The following is a 23,674-nucleotide window of genomic DNA, read 5'->3' on the forward strand; positions in this document are numbered from 1 at the left end:
CCGAATGTGCTTCTTAGCTGAGTCCACGGCTAATGCAGCTAAAGTTAGCATTGTCTCTGCTTGTATTCACGGAGACCAGAGCTACGTCGGGGGCGGGGAGCGGCAGCTCATTTGCATTTAAAGCGACACACACGAAAACAGCGTGTTTTTGATTCCACTCAAAAAGAGGCATTTACATTATACATGGTATAATAAATGATCCGAGCTGAAACTTCAGACACATTCTGGGGACACCTGAGACTTATATTACATCTTGTGAAAAGGGCCATAATAGGTCTCCTTTAAAGTAAATACACAAGTTAAGCTCAATCAACATTATTTGTGGAATTATTTTGATTTCAAACAAATAATTATTCCATTGGAAGTGAATGGGGCCCATTTTTAAAAGGTTATCATTTTATAAAAGCACTTACATTAATTGTTTTGTTATAAAGTTATTTAAATCGTCGTTTTAGGGTTTAAAGTGTTGCATCATCATGGCAGCAAAGTTGTACAATTGGATATAATGTTACACAAATAAGGTTAGTAAGTGATTTTATCAAACTAAAATCATATTAACATGCATATTTGTTACGTCTTGTGGCTATACTTGTGAAACAGCAAGTATTTTAATGTTTACGGATTGGCCCCCCCATTCACTTCCATTGTTAGTGCCTCACTGGATCCCAGATTTTTGCTTCTTTTAAAGAAAAGGCGGGGCAAGTCAAAATAATTTCTTTATGGTAATAAATCAACATTATGCCACAAATGTTGTCGATTCAGCTTAACTTGTATTTAGCACGAAATATTCCTTTAAATATATTTTTCGACATTTTTTATTTTATTTTTATTGTTTAAGATGGCACCCATTTATGTGGCACTGCCTACTTGTTTTTATGAAGTCAGTCACGGAACTGACAAATATTGTACATTAAAGTTAAGGTAGTTTGCCACGCCCCTTTAAACGCTAGTTAGCAGCGTTCATCCCGCCCCCTTTAGAACGCGTAATAGACGCATTGGGAACGCCGGGTGCTGAGGAGAGCATCGCTGATAGTAACACCACGGATGCGCAGCGAAAGGCGCTGAGAACGACACGATCCACCGATAAGTCGCATTACTACAGGCGTTTTCAGTTAAAATGCGACTCCCTGCACATTATCAATCCTAACCGCTTTTATATGATGGATATTGATGCTTTTGGCGGATGGATTAAAACGGTAAGAGCCTCATCCTATCTATCTTTTCAGCGCTCGTGACAGATGATCGCAGGTTTCCTGACATTGACATTGAAAACAAGCGCATTGACATGTGACAGATAACGTTAGCGCATTGCAAATGATCAGTTGCTATGGAAATGATTTGATGCTTTGGGGAAATAGTTGCGCAGGAGGCTAATCGTGAGTCTAGTCGTCAATGCATATTGCTCATATACGGCGGGAATAACCTATTGGCCAGCTTGCAATCTGAATTCCGCTTTATGCATCGTGTTTTAATGATCATTTAGTGATAGTATGCAATAGGTGTCCAACCAACACCCACGTAAATATCTTATTCGCATTGGAAAACTATTATCCTGTGCGTGCAACTTACTTTTTGCATGCAACAGACATATGTTTGGCACCATTTGATATGTGGTGATGTCATTATCATTAAGGTTATGTAATGCAATCTTTGATTTTTCGACGTCAAAAGATGCATGTCCAGGGCTGGGGACATCCTCCTAGTGCAAGTGCAACTAACCTCTAATGATGCGTGATGAAATGGTCTACTTGTGTCACGTGGTGTGGGATGCTCTTGGCTATACGTCATCGTGCAGTGGTGTCCAGAGACTAGTGTGCACGCTGTATAAACTGCAGTGTGCACTAGAGCAGGATTGCATGGCGGAAACTCCTTGCTGGAGTTGAAAAGCAATTACCTTTTAAATTCTGTCATTATGTACTCACATGTATGTCGTTCTAAACCGCTATGGTTTTCTTTCTTCTTTGGAACACAAACAGAGATGTAAGACAGGAAGGGATTAAATTTTTTCTGAAATGTTTTTGCATGCCCTCGAAATAGTTACCATGGTTTTACTATAGTAATATTGTAGTAACCATGACAGTAGTAATGCGTTTTAATTTAATTAATTAATTTATTTATATGGGTGGAAAACTATAGTTTTCCTATAGTTGTAACATGACTTTAATAATGTGTTTATTTAAATGTAAATGTTTATTTATGTAAATTTATTTAGACGAAAACCAGTTTTACTATAATAATAATAACCATGACTGTAGTAATGTTTTTTTTGTTTGTTTTTTTTTTGCAGAAACAATAGTAATATTGTAGAAATCATGACTGTAGCAATGTGTTTTAATTAAATTTATTTATTTATGGGGCAGGAAATGAAACCACCATTTTACCATAATAATATGAACCATGACTGTAGTAATGTTTTTAGAAACATTAGTTTTACTATAGTAATAGTGTAGTAACCATGATTGTATTAATGTGTTAAATTTAATGTATTTATTTATATGGGTTTTCCTATAGTTGTAACCATGACTGTAGTAATGTGTTTTTATTTTATATATATATTTATTTGGGCGAAAACCACAGATTTACCATAATAATAGTTCAATCAGGAAGACTCACAGACTTGAGTGAAATTTAAGATTTGATGAATATAAAACAGAAAAGTAATGTCTCTTTGGCGTAAGCCCCGTCTGGCGATCCGAAGAAGTTGTACTCGGAACTGTCATATCCTGCTGGAGATAGTAGGCAGGGGCGAGGGGCCTACCCCCGTGCAGGATGTGACTCAACCGGTGGTGGTGGGGTGGTGGAGGTTGCCGAGTTAGCACACTGAAACAGCAATGTGATAGATTGTGAGCAGACTTATAAAACTATGGCTTACATGTGATTGGCTGGGAGTTACCCAGATAATGGTGCCCTGATGTACAGCTGCTAGTCTTCCCGCTAGAACTACGCTGCGCTTACATTAACCATGACTGTAGTAATGTTTGATTTTTGTATCGATGGAAATGATGGTTTAAATAAAGTATTATTGTAGACGGAAGTAAACTTATCTTTTGACAGTAACCATGATTTGGACACAGTAAACTATGGTTTTACTACAGTAATCAAAGTTGAACTATGGTATTTGTAGTAAACAATTGTAACTTCAAAATGATTATTTGTATTATCATAGTTTAAATTTTTCTGTATTATTACTATGGTTTCACTACATATATTATGGTTAAAATATGGTTATGGTTACTATAGAAAAACCATGATAAGTTTGTTGCCAGCAAATGCAAAATTATTCCAAAATAAATAAATAAATCCAGTTGTTAGGGGCTCTGTGATTGAGGCTTACATTCAGCCTAACATCTCCTTTTGGAGTCTTCTTCTGGAATATTAAGTCCTTGTGGGAGCCTGACAGACTTCATGACTACAAACTTTCATTGTATGGAAAATAGCTGCATGAGTATTCTTCAAAAAGTTTCCTTTTGAGTTGCATTTGAAAATATCAGCGTATGGGTGTGGAACCACATGAGGGTGTGTAAATACACACATTTTAATTTTTTGGGAGAACTATTCCATTAAGCAACGAGCTGTGTTTGCATTCCCGTGGCTTCTTACAATGTTACATTGACAGTGATCATAGGAAATGCTGTTGCCTTCGGTCTCACTGGAATCTCATTACGATCAGTCAAGATTGCATTACATACAACTCTCTCACTCTCATGCTCGTGCACAAGCTGTCTCGCATACATTACATACACACTCAAATGACTCTTGCTGTCTATTTTTACTCCATAAGCAACCATTGCATTATTTGTGCTTATTTCAAAGATGCAGAGAATGAGACCATGTTAAAAGGAATGGTTCACCCAAATATGAAATTCTCTCATTTACTCACCCTCATGCCATCCCAGATGTGTATGACTTTCTTTCTTCTGCAGAACACAAAGATTTTAATAAGAATATTTCAGCTGTGCAGGTCAATGCAATTCAAGTGAATGGTGGTCAGAACTTTGAAACTCCAAAAATCATATAAAGGCAGCATATAAGTAATCAATACGACTCCAGTGGTTAAATCCATGTCTTCAGAAACTATATGATAGGTCTGGGTGAGCAACAGATCAATATTTAAGTCCTTTTGTACTATAAATTCTACTTCCTACCCAGTAGGTGGCTGATATGCACAAAGAATGTGAATTGCCAAAAGCAAAAGTACAACAACTCCTAGGAGAGAAGAGTGCTTTGAAAGTGGAGATTTATAGTAAAAACTAAAAGGACTTAAAGGGGTCATATAATGGTACATGCACTTTTTCAAGTTGATTGTACTGAAATGTGTGTTGGCTGTGCCTGTACACAACCATCCTATTATGATAAAAATCCATCCAGTGTTTTTGTTTTAATCTCCTTATATATTTTCCCTGCCTCAAATCGAGCCGCTCGACCGCGTGACGTCACACGGTCGGACGCCTCCCAGGATTGTTGATTGACAGCAGTGTTTCAACACAGACCCGCCTCGCTCGTGAGCTGAGCTGTCAATCATAGTCCATCATCATTGTTGATACACTGGAGCAGAATGGCGCCTAGCGATTGTGGTGTTCTGTTCTTCGTGTAATAACGAACACAGGAGTCATTTTGATGTTCCTAAATCTGAACCGCTGAAGACGCAGTGGCTGAGTTTTGTTTACGATGGGAATATTCCCCACGAGCAACGCCAATGCGCTCATGTTTGCGCTGAATCATTTTTCACCAGACTGCTTTATAAACGAGGGTCAGTATAAAGCTGGTTTTGCTAAGAAGCTGCTGCTGAAAAAAGATTCGGTACCATCTATTTATATTCCCTCTGCACCTCCAGAAGAAGTAAGTGTAACGTTTTATTAACCTTTATATTAATCTTTGCAAATCGCTAACCCTAACGGAGGGGCGGGTGACCAAAGCTCATTATCATTTAAAGTCATATGCACTGAACGGCAGTGCTGAAAACAGAGCTGTTTCTGAGCAGGTAAAATTAGTGTTTTCGTAAAATACCAATGAGAATTTTTAATAAAAGTATATTACAAAGTTTTCATTTAGACCCTAAAGATTCATATTAACTTGTACAAAAATGGCATTATATGACCCCTTTAAATATTGATCTGTTTCTCACCCACACCTATCATATCACTTCTGAAGACATGGATTTAACCACTGGAGTTACTATAGATTACATATGGTTATTCAAACTATATTGAACTTGAACCTGTAAGTATTTACACGTATCGATACGATAGTATAATTTTTGGTTCAAAAAGTGACCATTAATAAGGGAGAAAATGATATTATTAAAAATATGCAAGATGTGACCCCTTTAAATAGTACATGACCTCAAAGTGCCCAGGTCAGATGAAGTTTTCTGGACTTCTCTTTGAGGTTGTTGGTTTTTTATTTTGGACCAAAGTCCTAAAATTGTGTTATTTTAAGCTTGATTTGAACATTCACAAATGCCAAAAGCTTTCACATGCTCAGACGTGAGATGCTTTATGTTTGCTCTGGCTTTTTTTATTTAGTTTGTTATCTGGGTCAAAGAGCTTCAACAAAGCATGATTCACTCAGAGCGTTTCATTGAATGGGCCTCTCATACTGGTCTGGCCAGGAATGTTATGCCTGTTTGTTTTTTTTACTTGCAGTGTAGTTGAGAGTGGTTTGCGGTTATTGTTATGGAACGGGGCCAGTGGCATGGAGTGAGTGGAAATGAGTGGCAGGTTTGTGCTGGAGATTGTGGGTTTGACAGTGGAGTCACACGTGAGAGTACCAGAAACTGGAGAACTGCTCAAATATATGCAAATAAGAGGCAAAAAATGGCAATAGTTGTGCGCTGAAGGCAAGCCAAGGTTGTGACATCTGTACATTCAGGAGTGCTTGAGCCACTAGTGCCCAGATTTTCCACCACTGAAATCTAACATCTCCTTTTGTGTTCCTCAAAATAATAAGAAAGTCATAAACGTTTGAATCAACATAAGGATGAGTAAAGGCCGAAACTCAAGTACACAAACACAGACGCAAATGCTTGGCCAATGCATGGTCCAGATGTACATTTACATATTTGGCAGATGCTTTTATCCAAAATGCCTTACAGTACACTTATTACAGGGACAATCCCCCCGGAGCAACCTGGAGTTAAGTGTCTTGTTCAAGGACACAATGGTGGTGGCTGTGGGGTTAGAACCTGCGACCTTCTGATTACCAGCCCTGTGCTTTAGCCACTACGCCACCACCACAGATGAACATACTTCACGTGCGCTCTTGCATTTCTCTGGCGTTTACAAACCTCCCACCACAAGGGGGCGGTAGAGTTTTTTTTTAGCTGTCACGAAACCGACAGACTCAGACTTTGTGGTCCGGTAAGTCAAAAAGCCATCCCAACATGTCCAAAATGACTGGATATCCATAGCTAGTTGTGGCAACTCCGTTGTGGACGCCTTTCCATTTCTTCCTGGCTCGGACGAATCGGTCCCATAGTAGAGAATTTAGGGAAGCTGCAATTTCTTGCCAAGCATTTTCAATCACTGTTTCATTCGATTGCAGAGGGGACAAGGGGTTGTAAATATGTTTGTAAAATCTAACTTGTTCGGCAAGACTCTCCTCAAATTGCTGCTCCGCCATGAGAGTTGTTGACTGAAACATAAAATCCACTCTAGCGCCCCTAGCGGCAACGTAGAGAATGCAGCTCGTACTTGCGTTGGGTTATGAATTGAGCGCTGATACATTTCTCTACGCAACGATGCGTGGATGCGAGCTTGCGTAGCAAAGTAGGTCTGCATTCGCGTACTTGCGTGAAGTATGTTTGGGCCTTAAATTATACCAGAATTACAATTTTTGGGTGAACAATCACTGTAGTTCCATCTTGATTCATACGGGTACATTTCTGATACAATGTCCATTTTGCTAACATATAAAAGAAATTCTCAATAAATGCACTTTATTATAAAAGAACCTTCTAGGCACTCTTCTAGATACAATTTGAAAAGATTATTGAACATTTTTCACATTCAGTCTATTCCATTAATTAATGTCTTGAAATTGCATATATTATGTTGCATATACAGTATATACAGTTACATTTTTATTGTGTACTTGCATAATTTGTACAATTTACAAATAATTATACCGTATATTGATATGTAGAATACGTGCTTAATCGGTCTCTTTAAGACTAACGGCACATACTGTATAACGAGAGAAGACGTGCGTAATTTCTGCATTGCATCCAAGTATGATTAGAATTAAATGTTTCTTTTTTTGTTGTTGTTTTTAATCAACAACTGACTGTGAAAAACAGAAAGGGTATTAAAAGAGACATTATTCAATGACAAATGGACCCGTGTATCTCACCTTTGGACACAGAACATGCTAAACCAAACTTTTACTCTCAACACGCAGTGAAATGACCTCTGTGCTAATAATGTCTTCTTCATTATACTACTCGATCACTGGTGAGTGAAACAACAGGACACAGCACAGCTGCACACAAAACTTGTCTAAACATGTCTAATTCGTTTGTAGTCGAAGAATTTATGCATTTCTATGCCCAGCCTTATTTGGTTTTAACTGAGTACTCGGAAATCAAACAGAAACACAGAGGGGTGACAAGCAGTCACAGTTACATCGTGTCCTAACCTGACGGCAAACGACACGCGATAATAGGTATCTTTCCTATGTGAATCAGAGTTTTGTACTAACCAGACGTGACGAGCGATGGTATTTTCTATCGATCACTTGTTTTCTATTTTCAGCATCGCGCAATTAACTCCATCTGGTGTGAACTGGCACCGGTCCAAAAACTTTTAAAAAAATAAGGCTGGGCATAGAAATGCATCATTTCTTCGACTAAAAAAAAAAATCTTCAGACAGTATTAGTAAATTCTGTACTCTCTGTTGTGCTCTGTTGTCACTATTGCTGTGGAGGAGCTGTTTTTTGATAAATGAAACTCAGTTTTGCTTGAACACCCCAATGTCACGAGGGGGCTTTGTAAACTGTTGCTCTCGTGCCCTATCAACGGTCAGTGAACTACAATGTAGGCCTACTGAACATACAGAATATTCCAACACCGTACCAAAACATTTTTTTCCCTTTTCACCCAATTTGGAATGCCCTATTCCCAATGCGCTTTTAAGTCCTTGTGGTTGCATAGTGACTTGCCTCAATCTGGGTGATGAAGAATGAATCCCAGCTGCCTCTACTTCTGAGACTGTCAACCCATGCATCTGATCACGTGGCTTGTTGAGCGTGGTGCAAAGGAGACATGGTGCGTGTGGAGGCTTCACGCCATTCACCGTGGCTTCCACGCTCAACTCACCATGTGCCCCACTGAGAACGAACCATATTATAGCAACCACTAGAAGGTTACCCCATGTGACTTTACCCTCCCGGGCCAATTTGGTTGCTTAGGAGACCTGGCTGGTGTCACTCAGCATGCCCTGGTATTCATACTAGCAAACTCCAGGGGTGGTAGCCAGCGTTTTTACCACTGAGCTACCCAGGCCCCCCCCAAAAATAAATATTAATATCATAGCAAATACTTAATAGCATAGTATACTGAATTACAACAAAATCTAGTAAAATGTATGATTTCAAAATTCATGTACATGTGGTTTTCTTTATTTTTCTGGGTTGAAAGAGCTGATTGTAGATAGTTCTCAAAGTATTGTTGCACAAGTACGCACTCATTGTTTTTGGTTGTAGAAGAGACGGCATTTAAAAGCACAACCTCTTGTGGCTTGGAAATTAGATTCAGGCTAGGCAACTGGATATTTTCACATGGATTATTGCATTCAGACATTTTTGGACCATGCAGATAAGAGTAATTCATGACCCCCCTGAAGCAGCTCCCCAGGGTTGTTTGTAGTCTGTGTTTGACTCGGCCCCATTCTCATTTTATGAGGCAAGCTCCTGTCGTGTTCATGGGTGAGAGTGGATTACTGAGATTAGAGATTTGGGGTCACCGATTGACTGGCAGTACAGACACTTTACTAAGACAAGGTCATAAACTGGGAATCTTGCTGGCAGGGATAATGATGATGTTGGAATTTTCAGGAGCAGCTAGGAGGACAGATATGCCAATGTCTTTCTGAATATCAAGGCAGCAGACTGCAGAGTTAAGAAGTATTTCACCCAAAATAAAACTGTATGACGTTCTTTCATCTGTGGAACACAAAAGATGTTTGAGCTGGAATTGGGTCTGGCAAGGTCCAAAAATTTACAATAAAAGTAGTCCACAAGAAAAAACTTTCAATCAACCAAAACTAGCAATGCCTATCAATAAGCCAACACAGCATAGCAACCAGCCATAACGCCCAAGCAGAATGCCAGATCAACAAGCCAATGCAACCTAGTATAGCGTAGCAACCATTTAGAAGACACTAGAAAGGCCTACCGAAAAGCCTGAACACCCTAACAGTGCTATCAGTTAGCTATAACACCAAAAAACACATAGCGACCAACCAAAACACCCTAGCAACTCCTAGCAACAAGCACACAGCCTAGCATAGTAGTGTCCAATCAGAACACCCTAGAAAAGCCTAGCGACAAGCCTGAACACCCGAATGGTGCCTAGCAGTCAGCTAGAATAGCAAAGAAACACTAGCAGTGCCTATCAATAAGCCAACACAGCCTAGCAACCAGCCAGAACACCCTAGCAACATGCTAGGAAACCTTTGAAACACCTAGCAAAGAGCCAACACAGCCTAGTGACCAATCAGAACACTTTAGAAAGGCATAGGGACTAGCCTGGACACCCTAACAGTGCCTAGCAGTCAAATAGAACTCCCAAGAAACACCTAGCAACCAACCAAAACACCCTATGTCTAACAACAAGCCAACACAACCTTGCATAGCATAGCGACCAATCTGAACACCCAAGAAAGTCCTAGTGACAAGCCTGAACACACTAACAGTGCCTAGCAGTCAGCTAGAACTTGGGTTGCCAACTGTGTACCAGCCAAATACGGGACATTCTAGCTCTAAATATGGGACTTTTTTTTTTTTCAGCAGTTCTACTGCGTGAAACGCTGCACATTGGTTAAAGAGGTCCACCTAGAGCTTGTTTACACATGAAAACAATTAGATACAATGCTGACGGATGTGAAAACAAGTTCGTGTGAACAGCCCCTAACACATTTATATTTAGTCATTTAGCAGATGCTTTTATCCAAAGCGACTAACAAGCGAGGAACATAGCAAGCAATTTGTCATATAAAGTTCAACAACATACACAGTACAGTATTGTATTGCCAAGCTCTCAAGGTGGCTGAAGTAGTTTAGGCACTAGCGCAGAAGAATGCCTTGAATTTGATGTGGGGAGCTACAGGTAGCCATTGAAGTGAAGCCGAGAGTGGACAGCAAGAAAATGAAAAACGCTTTAATACAACGACCAGTAAGAACCAAATTTCTATCAGTCTTCACTTTTGGGGGCCTGGGTAGCTCAACGAGTATACGCTGACTATCACCCCTGATGTTTGAACCCAGGGTGTGCTGATTGACTCCAGCCAGGTCTCCTAAGCAACCAAATTGGCCCAGTTGCTAGGGAGGGTAGAGTCACATGTGGTAACCTCCTCATGGTCGCGATTAGTGGTTCTCGCTCTAAATGGGGCATGGATCATGGAGAGTAGCATGAGCCTCCACATGCTGGGAGTTTCCGTGGTGTCATGCACAAGAAGCCACATGATAAGATGCACAGATTGACGGTCTCAGAGACTTGTCCTCCGCCACCCGGATTGAGGTGAGTAACTGCGCCATCACGAGGACCTACTAAATAGTGGGATTTGGGCATTCCAAATTGGGGAGAAAATGGGATTAAAACAAAAAATCTTCAATTTTAAAAAAACAATGAAGAAATACAATATTGTTCTGTCATGCATTTTCTTCCCCATTATTACACTCAAGTCTTTTCCATTTTTAAAGCTCCGGCTTTCCGTTTAAAATTTTGCTCAACATGTTGTAGACAGTATACTGTACGACTAATGTGTTAAAAAAGGATGGCCTATATGTCACTGAAAAAAATATAATAATTTTGCCTTCCAGGGTCTCTGTCTTAATACAGTACTGTTTTAAGTCACCATTCATTATAATGTATTTTTATGGGAGAGAAAAAGCTTAACATGAGAATAGTGTGATTTGGCAGTAAATTGTATTTTTTATCACACCCAGCGTATTAACTGAACCTGATTGTTTTTAAGAGTTTGAAGTATAAATCGACACTTTCCGCACTTTAAGAGAACTTTCATTTTGGGGTTAATTCTCATTTTAAAATCAACGTATCAAACTCAATGTAGCCCACTCAGCCTGAAGCGATGGTTGTTCAAGAGACATCATGGATTGGAGCCAAACTAGAGCTAAACTCGTGTTTAAGAGTTGGGATGAAAGCATAGGGACCTTCTTACATCCCATAGTCTGGCTCTTTTTCCCACATCAGCAGTGATGCTTTTCGGTTGTCTTCACGTCAAGAGTGTTTTGTACGAGCTATAATGCAGTCTGAGCTGCACACATTTGCATTTCAGCAGTGGTATTTTGGCAGGAATGGACATTTTTGTTTGAAGCTTTTCACAAGAAAAGCCATTGTCTCCCGTATCAAATGGGAGTCTCATTATGCAGAATTAGCGTCCGGGCTGTCGCTGTGGATCAGATTGGATCGCATGGGAAGGTTCTGCAGGTTTTTAATTAGATGCTTTATGAGATCAGACTGCCATTGATAAAAATGTAGAGGGTCTGATCACTCATGAGGAATTCACTTTGAGATATGGCGGCTGTGGCTCAGGTGGTAGAGCGGGTCGGTTGCCAATCGCAGGGTTGGTGGTTCGATTCCCGGCCCACATGACTCCACATGCCGAAGTGTCCTTGGGCAAGACACTGAACCCGAAGTTGCTCCCAATGGCAGGCTAGCTCTGCTGCCATTGATGTGTGTGTGTGTGTGTGTGTGAATGGGTGAATGGGACACAGTGTAAAGCGCTTTGGTAACCTCAAAGGTTAAAAGAAAGCGCTATATATGTGCAGACCATTTACCATGGTGTATTGGCCAATTATAAGACCAAAGTAGATCTCTCTCTGTGTTAGAAGGCTTAACAATTCTTCCAAAAATGTGTCGACTGATTTCCATTTGGTCATTACATTTTATTTATAGAGAAGCACATTAAACCTCATAATTAATTTCATACAAAGTAATTTCAGCAGTTTTTTTATGTGCATTACATTTTCTATTTTTAAATCACTATGTATTAGAAACTACTCTGTTTACCGTACTTCAATACATTTAGTTACAAAAACTAAATAACAGTATTTTTACTAAGTATTCAACTTCGCCACAGTTATATTTCAACATAATTAAGTACAAAATTACATAATATTTCTGATTTTTTGTGAAGAAGAAATCGGAAAGTTATGAGCACTGAATCTGTTTATAAACTAAACGGCGCATGACGGAAGCCCGCAGGGTACAGCATCATGAACACAGCAGCTTGCATAAACTGCCACCGGTGTCCACACTTCTCAATCTTCTCCAAGACTTTCTGCCCTGGCAATATACACAAACTGTAATACGGTGATTTCATTGTATTCTGGAAAGGAGCTGTTCATTCAGGTACGAACATGTTTAACCACTGATCAAACTTGTTTTTAAGGTAGGCAATTACTTGTCTATGTGGCAGGGCTGCCCACTGTTCGAGCGGCCAGCCCCAGATTTCTGCTGTGCGCTCAAACAAATCAAGGAAGGCCTCAGGATCATCTGCTGCCCCCATCTTCTGTAATGTGGGCGGGGGTAGCGTAGCGCGGGTGTCCGGGGTCAGCGGTTGTGGCCGACGCGGTCTCCTGGCTGAGGAGGCTCCGGATGGCGTGCCGGTCCTCTGCTTGAGCCCGCATGATTTAAAAAAAACAGCGATCTTGGTCCTGCCGGAGCTCAAGCAGGGATTGCTGGTGGCTTTGGTGTAACGTCGCGAGGGACTGGAGGACCTCCGCCAGCTGGGAGGACTCTATGGGGCGACCTTTCTCCATGCTTGGAAATTTTCCCGGGTTTCGGCACCAGTGTAAAGACCCTCACAGAGGCATAATTAGCTTAATTGGGGACCGGGTAAGTAGGATCACGACCCGGCCCCGCCCTCCGCCCTGCCACAGTCTAAAACAAACTTTAGTAAACCTTACAAAGATAAAATGCCAATAGTGTCAGAAATTAATGGGGTCTTGGTGCAAAAATATCCCTGAAATTCAAAATATAGGAGCAAAATATGCACGCAACTTCCCGTGTTTTGTTTTTTTTCTCCCCTTTTTCTCCCATTTGGAATGCCCAATTCCCAGTGCACTCTAAGTCCTCGTGGAGTCGGAGGACAAATCTCAGTTGCCTCCACGTCTGAGACCGTCAATCCGCATCTTATCACGCGGCTTGATGAGTGCGTTAACGTGGAGACATCCACGCGACCCACCGAGAGCGAACCACATTATAGCGATCACAAGGAGGTTTCCTCATGTGACTCTACCCTCCCTTACAACCAGTCCAATTTGGTTGCTTTGGAGACCTGGCTGGAGTCACTCAGCACACCCTGGAGTCGAACTCATGACTCCAGGGGTGTTAGTCAGTGTCAATACTCGCTGAGCTACCCAGGCCCCTATAGCGAGCTTCTTGAGATTGCTGAACCCGATCTAAACCGGTAGGATGTTTTTTGTTTTTTTTGCAGAAGCCATAGTTTTAATGCAATTAACCATGGTGTTACTACAGTAATATGGCTTTTAAATAGTAACCATGTTTAATTTTGTGGTTACTATGATTTTACTTCAAAATAGTGATGGGTCGCTCATGATCGAGTAGTCTCAGAGAGTGTCTCGTTCATTTTGTGTTGGCCACACATGTGCATTGCGCAACATCCATTCATTTGTGACGTGAAAACCGCATAGGTGCTGCACAGGAAACAGAAATGATTAGTTCACCTTTGAACTCTTCTGGTCTGAGTCGTTCGTTCTGTTGTCATGTGACAGCCGTACACGCTATGCACAAAAACGAATGACTCGGACAAGAAGATTCCAGAGGTGAAATAATCATTTCTGTTTCTCATAATTTGTCCTTGGCTGCATTATACATTTTTCCTTATTGGGACCATAATCAAAGTTTGCGTAAGTAGATGTAGTATTTTTTTATTTAGCTATTGATAATGTAACATTTTTAATTAATTCTGCTGAAATGAACGAAATGAACAAAATGACTTGAATAAAGATTCGTTCATTTTGCTGAACGAGACTCAAAGATTCAAGTCAGTAAAATGATCCGATCTTCCCATCACTACTTCAAAATACCATGGTACTGTATGGTTACTTTGGTTACTCTAGTAAAACCATGGTAAGGTTTTGTAAGGTAAGATTAGGTTTAGGGGTAGGGGTTGGTGTATGTTATCTATCTACAGTATAAACATTGAAAATAAACCCATTTTTGAGCAGTATAGCTAAAGTGTTATAATGTACTCCATAGGAACATTTTGTCTTATTATTTTCTTGTATACTGTATCTTCTGAATGCAATAAAGCTGAGCATCTATAAAGGATGCATGTGTTGGTAAAGAGGCTCACATGTTCAATAATTCACAGCCATCTGTACCTCTGTGCTGGGTTAAAAGGGTCAGCTGACCCCAGCAGCAGTGAGATGACAGTGAAGATATCCCAGTACAGACAAGTTCACACACTTTACAGATGAGCTAAAAGGAGGCCACGGTTCAGATTTATCTTGACTTCAAGTGTCCTTATTGCTGGCAATTGTTCCATAAGATACTGATCCCCTATAATATATATAGCCATCCATCCATCCATCCACCCATCCATCGTCAACCGCTTATCCTGTGTACAGGGTCACGGGGGGCTGGAGCCTATCCCAGCTAACATTGGGCGAAAGGCGGGGGACACCCTGGACAGGTCGCCAGTCCATCGCAGGGCCACACATAGACAGACATACACTCACACTCACCTCCACATCCACGGCAATTTTTTTGGAGACACCAATTAACCTAGCCTGCATGTCTTTTGGATGGTGGGAGGAAGCCGGAGTACCCAGAGAGAACCCACACAGACACGGGGAGAACATGCAAACTCCACACAGAAAGGCCGGGGCAACCAGGGTTTGAACCCACGACCTTCTTGCTGTGAGGCGACAGTGCTAACCGCTGCACCACCGTGCCGCCCTATAATATATATATATATATATATATATACACATTAATACCAGTCGTAGATGCTAAGCTTTAACCACTATACTTCTAAATCAGTAGCAATTCTATCGGGAAGACACGCAGGCTTGAGTCAGGTTTAAGATGCCATTTATTTGATGAATGTAAAACAGGCGTAGCGTCTGGCGGTCCGAGGGAGTTGTACTCGGAACAGACATATCCTGCCGGAGATAGGAGGCAGGGGCGAGGAGCCTACCCCTGTGTGGGCTCAACTGGTGGTGATGGGGTGGTGGAGGTTGCCGCGTTAGCACACTGAAACAGCAATGTGATAGATTGTGAGTAGACATCTAAAGCAATGGCTTACATGCGATTGGCTAGGAGTTACCCAGCTAATGTTGTGATTATGTACAGCTGCTAGTCTTCCCGCTAGAATTACGCTGCGCTTACATTACTCATCCAATTTATGTCTCTGCACTGATTTTATACTCTCCCACCATGTTAATTAATTGCTACAGGAAACGAAGATTCATGAATAATAAATTAATCGATTAATTATGAAACAAAAAAATAACAGTATTTTATGCAGATTAGATTTGTCACTGTGCTGTGTTTTATAATTGGGACATGGCAATACCTACTTCAGAATGTCGGGGGATGTACCAGAACCTTTATTTGAAAGCCCCTGTGTGACTTGCATTTGAGAGAAAGAATAAAGAGAGGGAAAAACCAGCTGTACTGTTTGGAAATTCATAATATGCAGAGACAAATAAAAGTAAACCATTTGTAGGTTGATTCCCCTGAAACATCTGGCTCTGTGGTGCTTTTCAAAACATTGTTCAGTTTGTTTGAGCATCCCAACTAGCCTGATACAGCAACACTGGATAAATGCTGTTAGGTTGGGGCAGTACAGTCTGTTTGCTGACCAATGGAGGATTGTGTGAGTTTTCAGGAAACCTCTTTGAAAAGTAATTATTCTTGCAGTTCCATTTGATGCCACTAGTAGCGCAGAAATTACACACTTCATCCCAAGTTAACCCTGTAAAGCCTGACATGTGAAGAATTGTAAGAAAATTATACTTTTTTGACATTAAACTGTTTTAGTACCATTAGACATATATAAAACTATAAAAATTAATTGTAAAAAATAAATAAAAAAATTGCATGTTTTTTATGTATCATATTTGATACATCAGGCTTTAATGGTCATTATCCTCCTGAGGACCAGCAATTCATTTTAGTGTTAGAGATTTGTTATTGAAGTTTTTCTTAGCCCATTCATGCTCCAGTGGCAAATTTTGGGGTATTATCAGAGGACTCTCTGGGCTTTTCAGAGATATCAAATGTTTGAGAGTTCCTCTTCGTGCTCTATAAATATGGATTGAAATATATCACAGTTCAATTTAGCACATCAAATACAATATGAATAAAATATTATTTTTCAATAAATAATTTGTGTCATATGTGTTTTATGCACCAAACACTAAATTGACATTTCAATAAGGGAAAAACCTTTTTCGCTGGTCTCAAGATGACATCATAATAGCTTGTATAAAATAATGAGATATTTATAATGACAGAGCAGACTGCATGTATGAAAATACCCATAAATATTAGTTCACACTTTAAATATATCTTATAAAAAGTATATGTCAGAATTTTCAAAGCTCTGTTATTGTTTTTTGGGGTGGGCATGAATGTAATGTAATGGTGATTGAGAGATATACTTCAAAAGCCTGTTATATATCATATTTGATACATGGATTTCAAAGGAGCGTTTTCAATAAAATAAAATACACAATTTTGACCAAGCACAAGTTACTTGTATTCAACAAATACTCATTTTAAAAAATCAGTAACAATATAATTATTATGGTCACTTTTACTTATAAAAATCCGCAAATATTTCACATAAAAAAACGAATGCATGCAATACAAAATCGGATATTTTGGGAAAATTAAAAAAAAATATTTTTCCATCAAGAAAGGTCCAGAAATGTCCTGGTGGCAACAGACATCTAGTTCATTGCAGACAACTGTATTTTTGGCAAAATTTGTATTATGTTAATGCTGCACAGGCTTTAGAAAGTAGCATATCAAATTTGATACAGGTGGTGTTATAGGGTTAAAATATTACTTATTTATCATGCAAAGCTTTTAAGAACATATGAAGCATTATTTTGATGAATACCAAGAATACATTTAAAACTTTTTCTATCTTTATATCATTGAACCTTTATCTACTTTTCCTGGTCTGTTTGCAAACACAAAATTATATTTTTTCATACACTAAAGTGGTATTTCCAAAGCAGCTGGACTTTTATTAAACATTTCTTGCATGCAACTCTTGCGGCTGTGCAGGTGTTGGTAGGCAGCGTGTATTACACATTACGCTGAGTGAGTAAATGGCGTCTGAGGATGGTCATGTTTGCAGAGGTTGCAATTCCTTGTGTGCAGGGGCTGGACTGGGAAGAGAAATTGGCCTGGGATTTTACATAGCAACTGGCCCAAAAGTTAAGTTAAAGTGTTTGCTGTCCTTTTGTGCATATCTCAGCGCCGTTTTGTGTTCCGTTCTGAATAACGCGCGGCTCATTTTAGCTTATCGCGGCCCATTAGGCCCGTTTCGTGGCCAACCCACCAGCCTACTCAGTTCTCCTGATGGCCAGTCCGCTCCTGATCGGCCCCAAACCGTGTCGGCCCACCGGAAAATGCCCGGTATGCCAGATTACCAGTCCAGCCCTGCTTGTGTGTTGTAGAAACTTAATGTGGCATCCTTAGCCTGGTAAACTGAGCTGTAGGGAATTTGTAGGAGAGCTTTAGCACTATTTTCATTCCCTTTTGCAAGAAAATAGATTATATAGTTTTTTACATGGAACATGCTATTTTTAAGCATGTAAATAATTAACTGTAACACAAATATGTATACAGTTCATCTCTGCTGCTCTGTCAGTGTTATGGTACATCAGAATATTAATACATTTAGCTTTAGTCTCCAGCTATTTTGGACACAACTATGCGTAAAGTTCTATGAGAATGACAAGTCTAAAAGGTTTCAAAAAGCCTAATTTGGCAGAAAAGAAATTTCTTTCCAGCCTTAATCAAAGAGTTTTGAGTTTGTCAAGCTTAAGAAATAAAAAAAATAATTTAATTCTGTAATTGCGTAATCTTTTATAGACATTAAAGATTGAACAAGAGATTTTTGTATCAAGGAGACAGTGGAATGCAGTTGAGTTTTCACGCTTTACATGCTTTAATGATATGATATGGTATAATGATGTTGCCAGGGGTAACCACCTCCAATTTAATCACATGCATCCTGCCAACATATGTTCCTAAACAACACAATGCAGTTTAAACAATTCATATTCATCATTAAACGATTGTTCACCCAAAAATGAAAATTCTCTTCATTTACTCACCTTCAAGAAATCCTAGATGTGTGTGAATCTCTATCTTCTGCTGAACCCAAACAAAGATTTTTAGAAAAATATCTCAGCTCTGTAGGTCCATACAATGCAAGTGAATGGTGACCAGAAATCTGAAGGTCCAAAAAGCAGATAAAAGCACTCCATGTGACTCCAGTGGTTAAATCCATATCTTTAGAAGCAATATGATAGGTGTGGGTGAGAAACAATCAATATTTAACCCTTTAAGCTCTGAAGGCTGTTTCAGTAGAATACAAAAAATTCAAGGCATATAACTTGACAAAAATGTTTATAAAATAAAATTACAAAAAAATAAGAAGTGTTTGATATCATTGGTAAGAAAACTTTTCACATTTGTTAATATAGATTATATATACGTTATGATACATTCTGAGACTCTTAGACTAAGAAACTGTTGAAAAATCTAAATAAATAAATTGAGCCAAATATTTTTCATCCATCCATCCATCGTCAACCGCTTATCCTGTGTACAGGGTCGCGGGGGGCTGGAGCCTATCCCAGCTAACATTGGGCGAAAGGCGGGGGACACCCTGGACAGGTCGCCAGTCCATCGCAGGGCCACACATAGACAGACAGACATACACTCACACTCACCTCCACATCCACATCCACATCCACATCTAGGGCAATTTTTTTGGAGACACCAATTAACCTAGCCTGCATGTCTTTTGGATGGTGGGAGGAAGCCGGAGTACCCGGAGAGAACCCACGCAGGCACGGGGAGAACTCCACACAGAAAGGCCGGGGCAACCAGGGTTTGAACCCACGACCTTCTTGCTGTGAGGCGACAGTGCTAACCGCTGCACCACCGTGCCGCCCCCTGCCAAATATTTTTATTGTAAACTCACACTAATTTCCAATAATGTCAACTTTATCTGAGAAAAAATTTGAGTTGATACGACAATGTTATAGCATTACAAAAATTATTTATCATTGTGTCTAAAAGGGTCTCCATGTGTACAAAAGCCTCTCCAAACAAATAAAACATAATAACTGTAAGAACTAATTGCACAAGCAAACACAACAATGACTAAAGGTTTGCATAGCATGCAAACATGATTTTGATAATGAGAATTCACAGAATGAGTTTCATTCTGTGCCATTTGAGTCATCATTAAGTCTGTGCCATGTACTTGGCGCCATCTCCTGGAAACATTGTGCTTCGTGTGGGTTATATAATGTATCTCTAAGTAATGGTATGTGGTATTTTTTGTTACTTGTATGTTTCATGAATTTATAAGTGAAAATGAGGCATATAAGCAACACCAACATAATTGTCAAAGACATATCTTAGCCATTAATAACTCTGTGAGTAAAACAAATGGCTGGTTGTATTCTACTCTTTGAGAGCTTTCCAATAACATCTGACTCATAACTATTTGATGAGATTGACATTTTTACTGATTGCAATAATATGGACTGTGCAATATTTTTTTTTATAAATTATCAAAATGAAACACTTCTGATTTGTCTGCAAATTTTAAAGCACTTGTTCAGTTTTGGTAATAATGTTCTAAGCTTTCAAACGATATCTATTGTGTGTTGGTAAAGACTGTAGTTAATAATATTTTGACAATTATATTTTTTCCCATCGAGTCATTTTTTTTTTTTTTTTATAGATCTCCACTTTCACTTTCAGATGTCAAAGTGAAATTAAACAGGTGGTACATGTGACTTTCAGATGTGAAAGTGGAGATCTATTTAGCTACTGAAGACATGGATGTAACCACTGGAGTCATTGAAGTATTTAATGCTGCCTTTTTTTGCTTTTTTGAGCTTCATATTTCTGTACGCTGTTGGCATTGTGTGGAGATATTCTTCTAAAGAAAGAAAGTGCATGTTTGGATGAACTATTCTATAAGTTAATTTTCCATGTAGCTTGCATGTAAGAGTGAACAAAATCTGTCATTGTTTACAAACCCTTTTTTTAAAGAGGTATGACTCTCTTTCTTCCATGAAACACAAAAGAGATTTTAGGTAGAATAAAAGGGAGAAAGTTAGCCTTAGTCACCATTCACTTTCATTGCATCTTTTTTCCATACAATGAAAGTGAATGGTGACCATGGCTGTCATTCTGCCTATTTTTATTTTTGTGTGAACTATCCCTTTAACGGGACCTTTACATGTGTAATGCTTTAAAGTAGCAATACAACTGACCTTGTGTTTTGTTTTTGTTTTTTGTTTTTTTGCAGGGAACATTAACCTAAAAATAATTTAATGGGGAAAATAAGAAGAGTCTCATTAAGATGACACGCACAGATCCGCCTGACATACTAGTATCGACTGTGTATCAAGATGTCAAAGTAAATTCCCTCTCGACGCACTCAAAATCCTGTAATCCCTCAAAACAATGTGATTCCCCATCCATCAGCAAACTGGCGGACACTCGAAAAAAAAGCGAAAAGAGGCACTGCCGTAGCTTTGAAACTGAGTCTATGGACAAACTCAAATATCATACAATAGCAATGGAGTACCCATACAGAAGGGCTGAGAGGTATGCGGCCAATCCAGAGGTTGCCTGGAATGCCTTAGGTCGCCAACAAGGGCATGGACTCCATCGTTTTTCTTCCCCAGACTTGATTAACTACCGTCTAGCAACCCAGCCAATAACTGCTGACATGCCAGCTGAAATCGCTGTGACCGAATTAAAGAGGAGGGCCAGATCGAGAAGTGCCTCAAGGGTTCAGGCCAACCTCACCCCGGTATCATTCGATGCCTCTCCTCCTGTCGCAAGGAGGGGAAGGGAAGCTCAAAGGGCACATAGAACCCCTCAGCCAAGGTCAGAAGTTTCCCCAAGAAGAGAGTCTTCCTATGCCACAACACGGGCACATATGAACGATGTACACCCCATCAAATTACAGCCACAAAGGACTGATACAAGCCGGTATTCTCCTGTTTACGTTTCTGAAGGCTTTGATGAAGGAAGGCCAGAGAAACCTGCAACTAGTCCTCATGTTCGGTGCCGGGTGGACATTAAACCAGACAAGTCAGCCATACAACATGGTGACCAGAAGGCGGCTACTCCCCAAGTGGACATTCCATGGCAAAAGTATCCTAGCAGTGGCAATCGGAGTCTGACAGTGCCTCGCTATTTCTCCACATCTAGGACGTCAACACCCACTGAATCCTTCACAGGAGAGTTCAGGCAGGCGTACCAGTATTCCCAAAGTATGCCAAATAGTTACATGCAGCCTATGGAAATCCCCTTACAAAAGGTGGTCTCGCCACAGGAGCCAAGGGAACATTACCGAAGGGAACGAAGGGCTCATTCAAGCCCCAACGTGCCAACTAAATTCTTCTATGCAGAGGATTCAGGGAAGTATGGATCTTCGACTCCATCAAGGACGTACTATCAAGATGACCGATACAGCATTCCTAGCCAAACCTACTCACCTAAAGTACAATATGTACAAGATCCAAGGACTCACGTTGTTCATACTGTACCTGCCAGGCCATATTTCTCAGAAATGTACCCCTATCATTACCCTGGACAACATGTATACCCTAAATCCTATGCTGCAAGTGAACCAGGGGCATACATAATACAGACACCCCCAGCGAGAACCTTCTATGGAGATGACCCCAGAACTTACCAGATCCAAACAGCACCTCCTCGTATTTTCTACATGCGTGACCCCTTCACACCACCAATGGAGCATCATATTCCTGCAAGGGCATATTATACGGAGGGCAGAAGACATGCCCGTGTAGTTCAGCCACAATCAGATGACTGGTATGGCTCAGAGGTGTCTGGCTACTCTAGCCACTACCCCTCCTCGTATGTCTCACAGGTTACTCCTACAAGAGTTAAACAAGAGCCAAAGCCAGCAAATTGGTATGCCAGCCCTTGCATGGAGCCTGCAAGAACCGTAACAGACCCAAGGCCATACTCAAGGTCTTGGGATAACATGCTTGATACCCATGTAGAGAGGGAACAGCCTGTGCCTCGAGGTAAGAGTGACGAGAATCTTCTTTGCCAAGGGATACAAACTGAAAGACCAAAACCTGTGGTTGTTAATCTCTCGAGCTCACCAAGGCGTTACGCTGCACTGTCCTTATCCGAAAACTCTTTGATTGACAAAAGCCCAACTGAGGCCACCAGCTCTTCAAGCAAACTATGGTTTGTCACTCCTGAAATTACCATCACAGACAATGACATCAGACCAAGCAACCTGAGTAAATCAGAACCACGCTCTGCAAGTTGGGATGTGCTGGATTCAAAAAGTCAAGATGCCCCTAAACATGAAGGAAAGCACCAACCTGTAGAATCTACCAAAGAAAAAGCGCACAGCACCACATCCCTGCAGCAAAGTTTAGAGCAGCTCGATGAGCTTCTAGCTGGCCTTGTCATTGATTACAAACCTCCAGCTAGGGGGACAAGTGACGACCTCCTTGATCAACTAAAAAAATTAATTGATGAAGAAGAAGCAGTATCTTCAGCAAGAAAGGATTCAACAGCAGGGTCTGAAAGTGGTATGCCCCTTGACAAACAACCTACATCCATAAAAATCGATCCTAACACTCTAAGAGACACTGATGGGAGCTGTGATGGGCTCAAAAGTACGGACGAGTGCTCCCCTGACCAGAGCCCAGATGAGGATGATACAATGATGTGTTCAAACAACAAATGCCGTCGGACTGAGACATTGTTTAATGCCTGCCTCTACTTTAAATCCTGCCACAGCTGCTACACGTACTACTGCTCTCGCAACTGTCGCCGCGAAGACTGGGATGTCCATAAGGAGAGCTGTCTCTATGGGCGAATCAGCAGTGTGTGCCGCCACATTATTAAGCACTGTCGAGAAACGGCAGAGGTCCACAAAGCTTTCTCCCGTATGGCCAAAGTGGGATACCTGTCTCGTGGAAGGGGTGTGCTGTTTTTGGGATTTCCAAATCCGGGTTCGTCCACCAGTTTTCTTCAGTTTGGACTCGAAAGTTTACTCATGTCTCCAACATACTTATCTCTTCGTGAGCTAGAGAGCTTCAAGGATAACCTTGGGGATTATTCGGAGGAGCTCCAAGAGGCAGGAAAGGAATATGACCCTAATGAATGTTTCCTCTTGAATGTATCCATCGCTGTTG

General features: G+C 40.4%; 1 protein-coding gene across 1 annotated transcript in view; it reads left to right on the forward strand.

Annotated features, from left to right (window-relative positions):
* Positions 1–1,068: 1,068 nt before the first annotated feature.
* LOC127622917 (apical junction component 1 homolog) overlaps positions 1,069–23,674 on the forward strand; it is a 23,049-nt gene continuing 443 nt past the window's right edge. Inside the window, exons 1-2 of the mRNA XM_052097084.1 lie at positions 1,069–1,196; positions 20,785–23,674. The exon at positions 20,785–23,674 is cut by the window's right edge and continues 443 nt beyond it. Of these exons, the coding sequence (XP_051953044.1) occupies positions 20,839–23,674 (2,836 nt within the window). The 5' untranslated portion in view covers positions 1,069–1,196; positions 20,785–20,838. The remainder of the gene's footprint in view (positions 1,197–20,784) is intronic.

This window comes from Xyrauchen texanus, chromosome 3 (genome assembly GCF_025860055.1).
Source record: "Xyrauchen texanus isolate HMW12.3.18 chromosome 3, RBS_HiC_50CHRs, whole genome shotgun sequence".
Lineage (NCBI taxonomy): Eukaryota > Metazoa > Chordata > Actinopteri > Cypriniformes > Catostomidae > Xyrauchen > Xyrauchen texanus.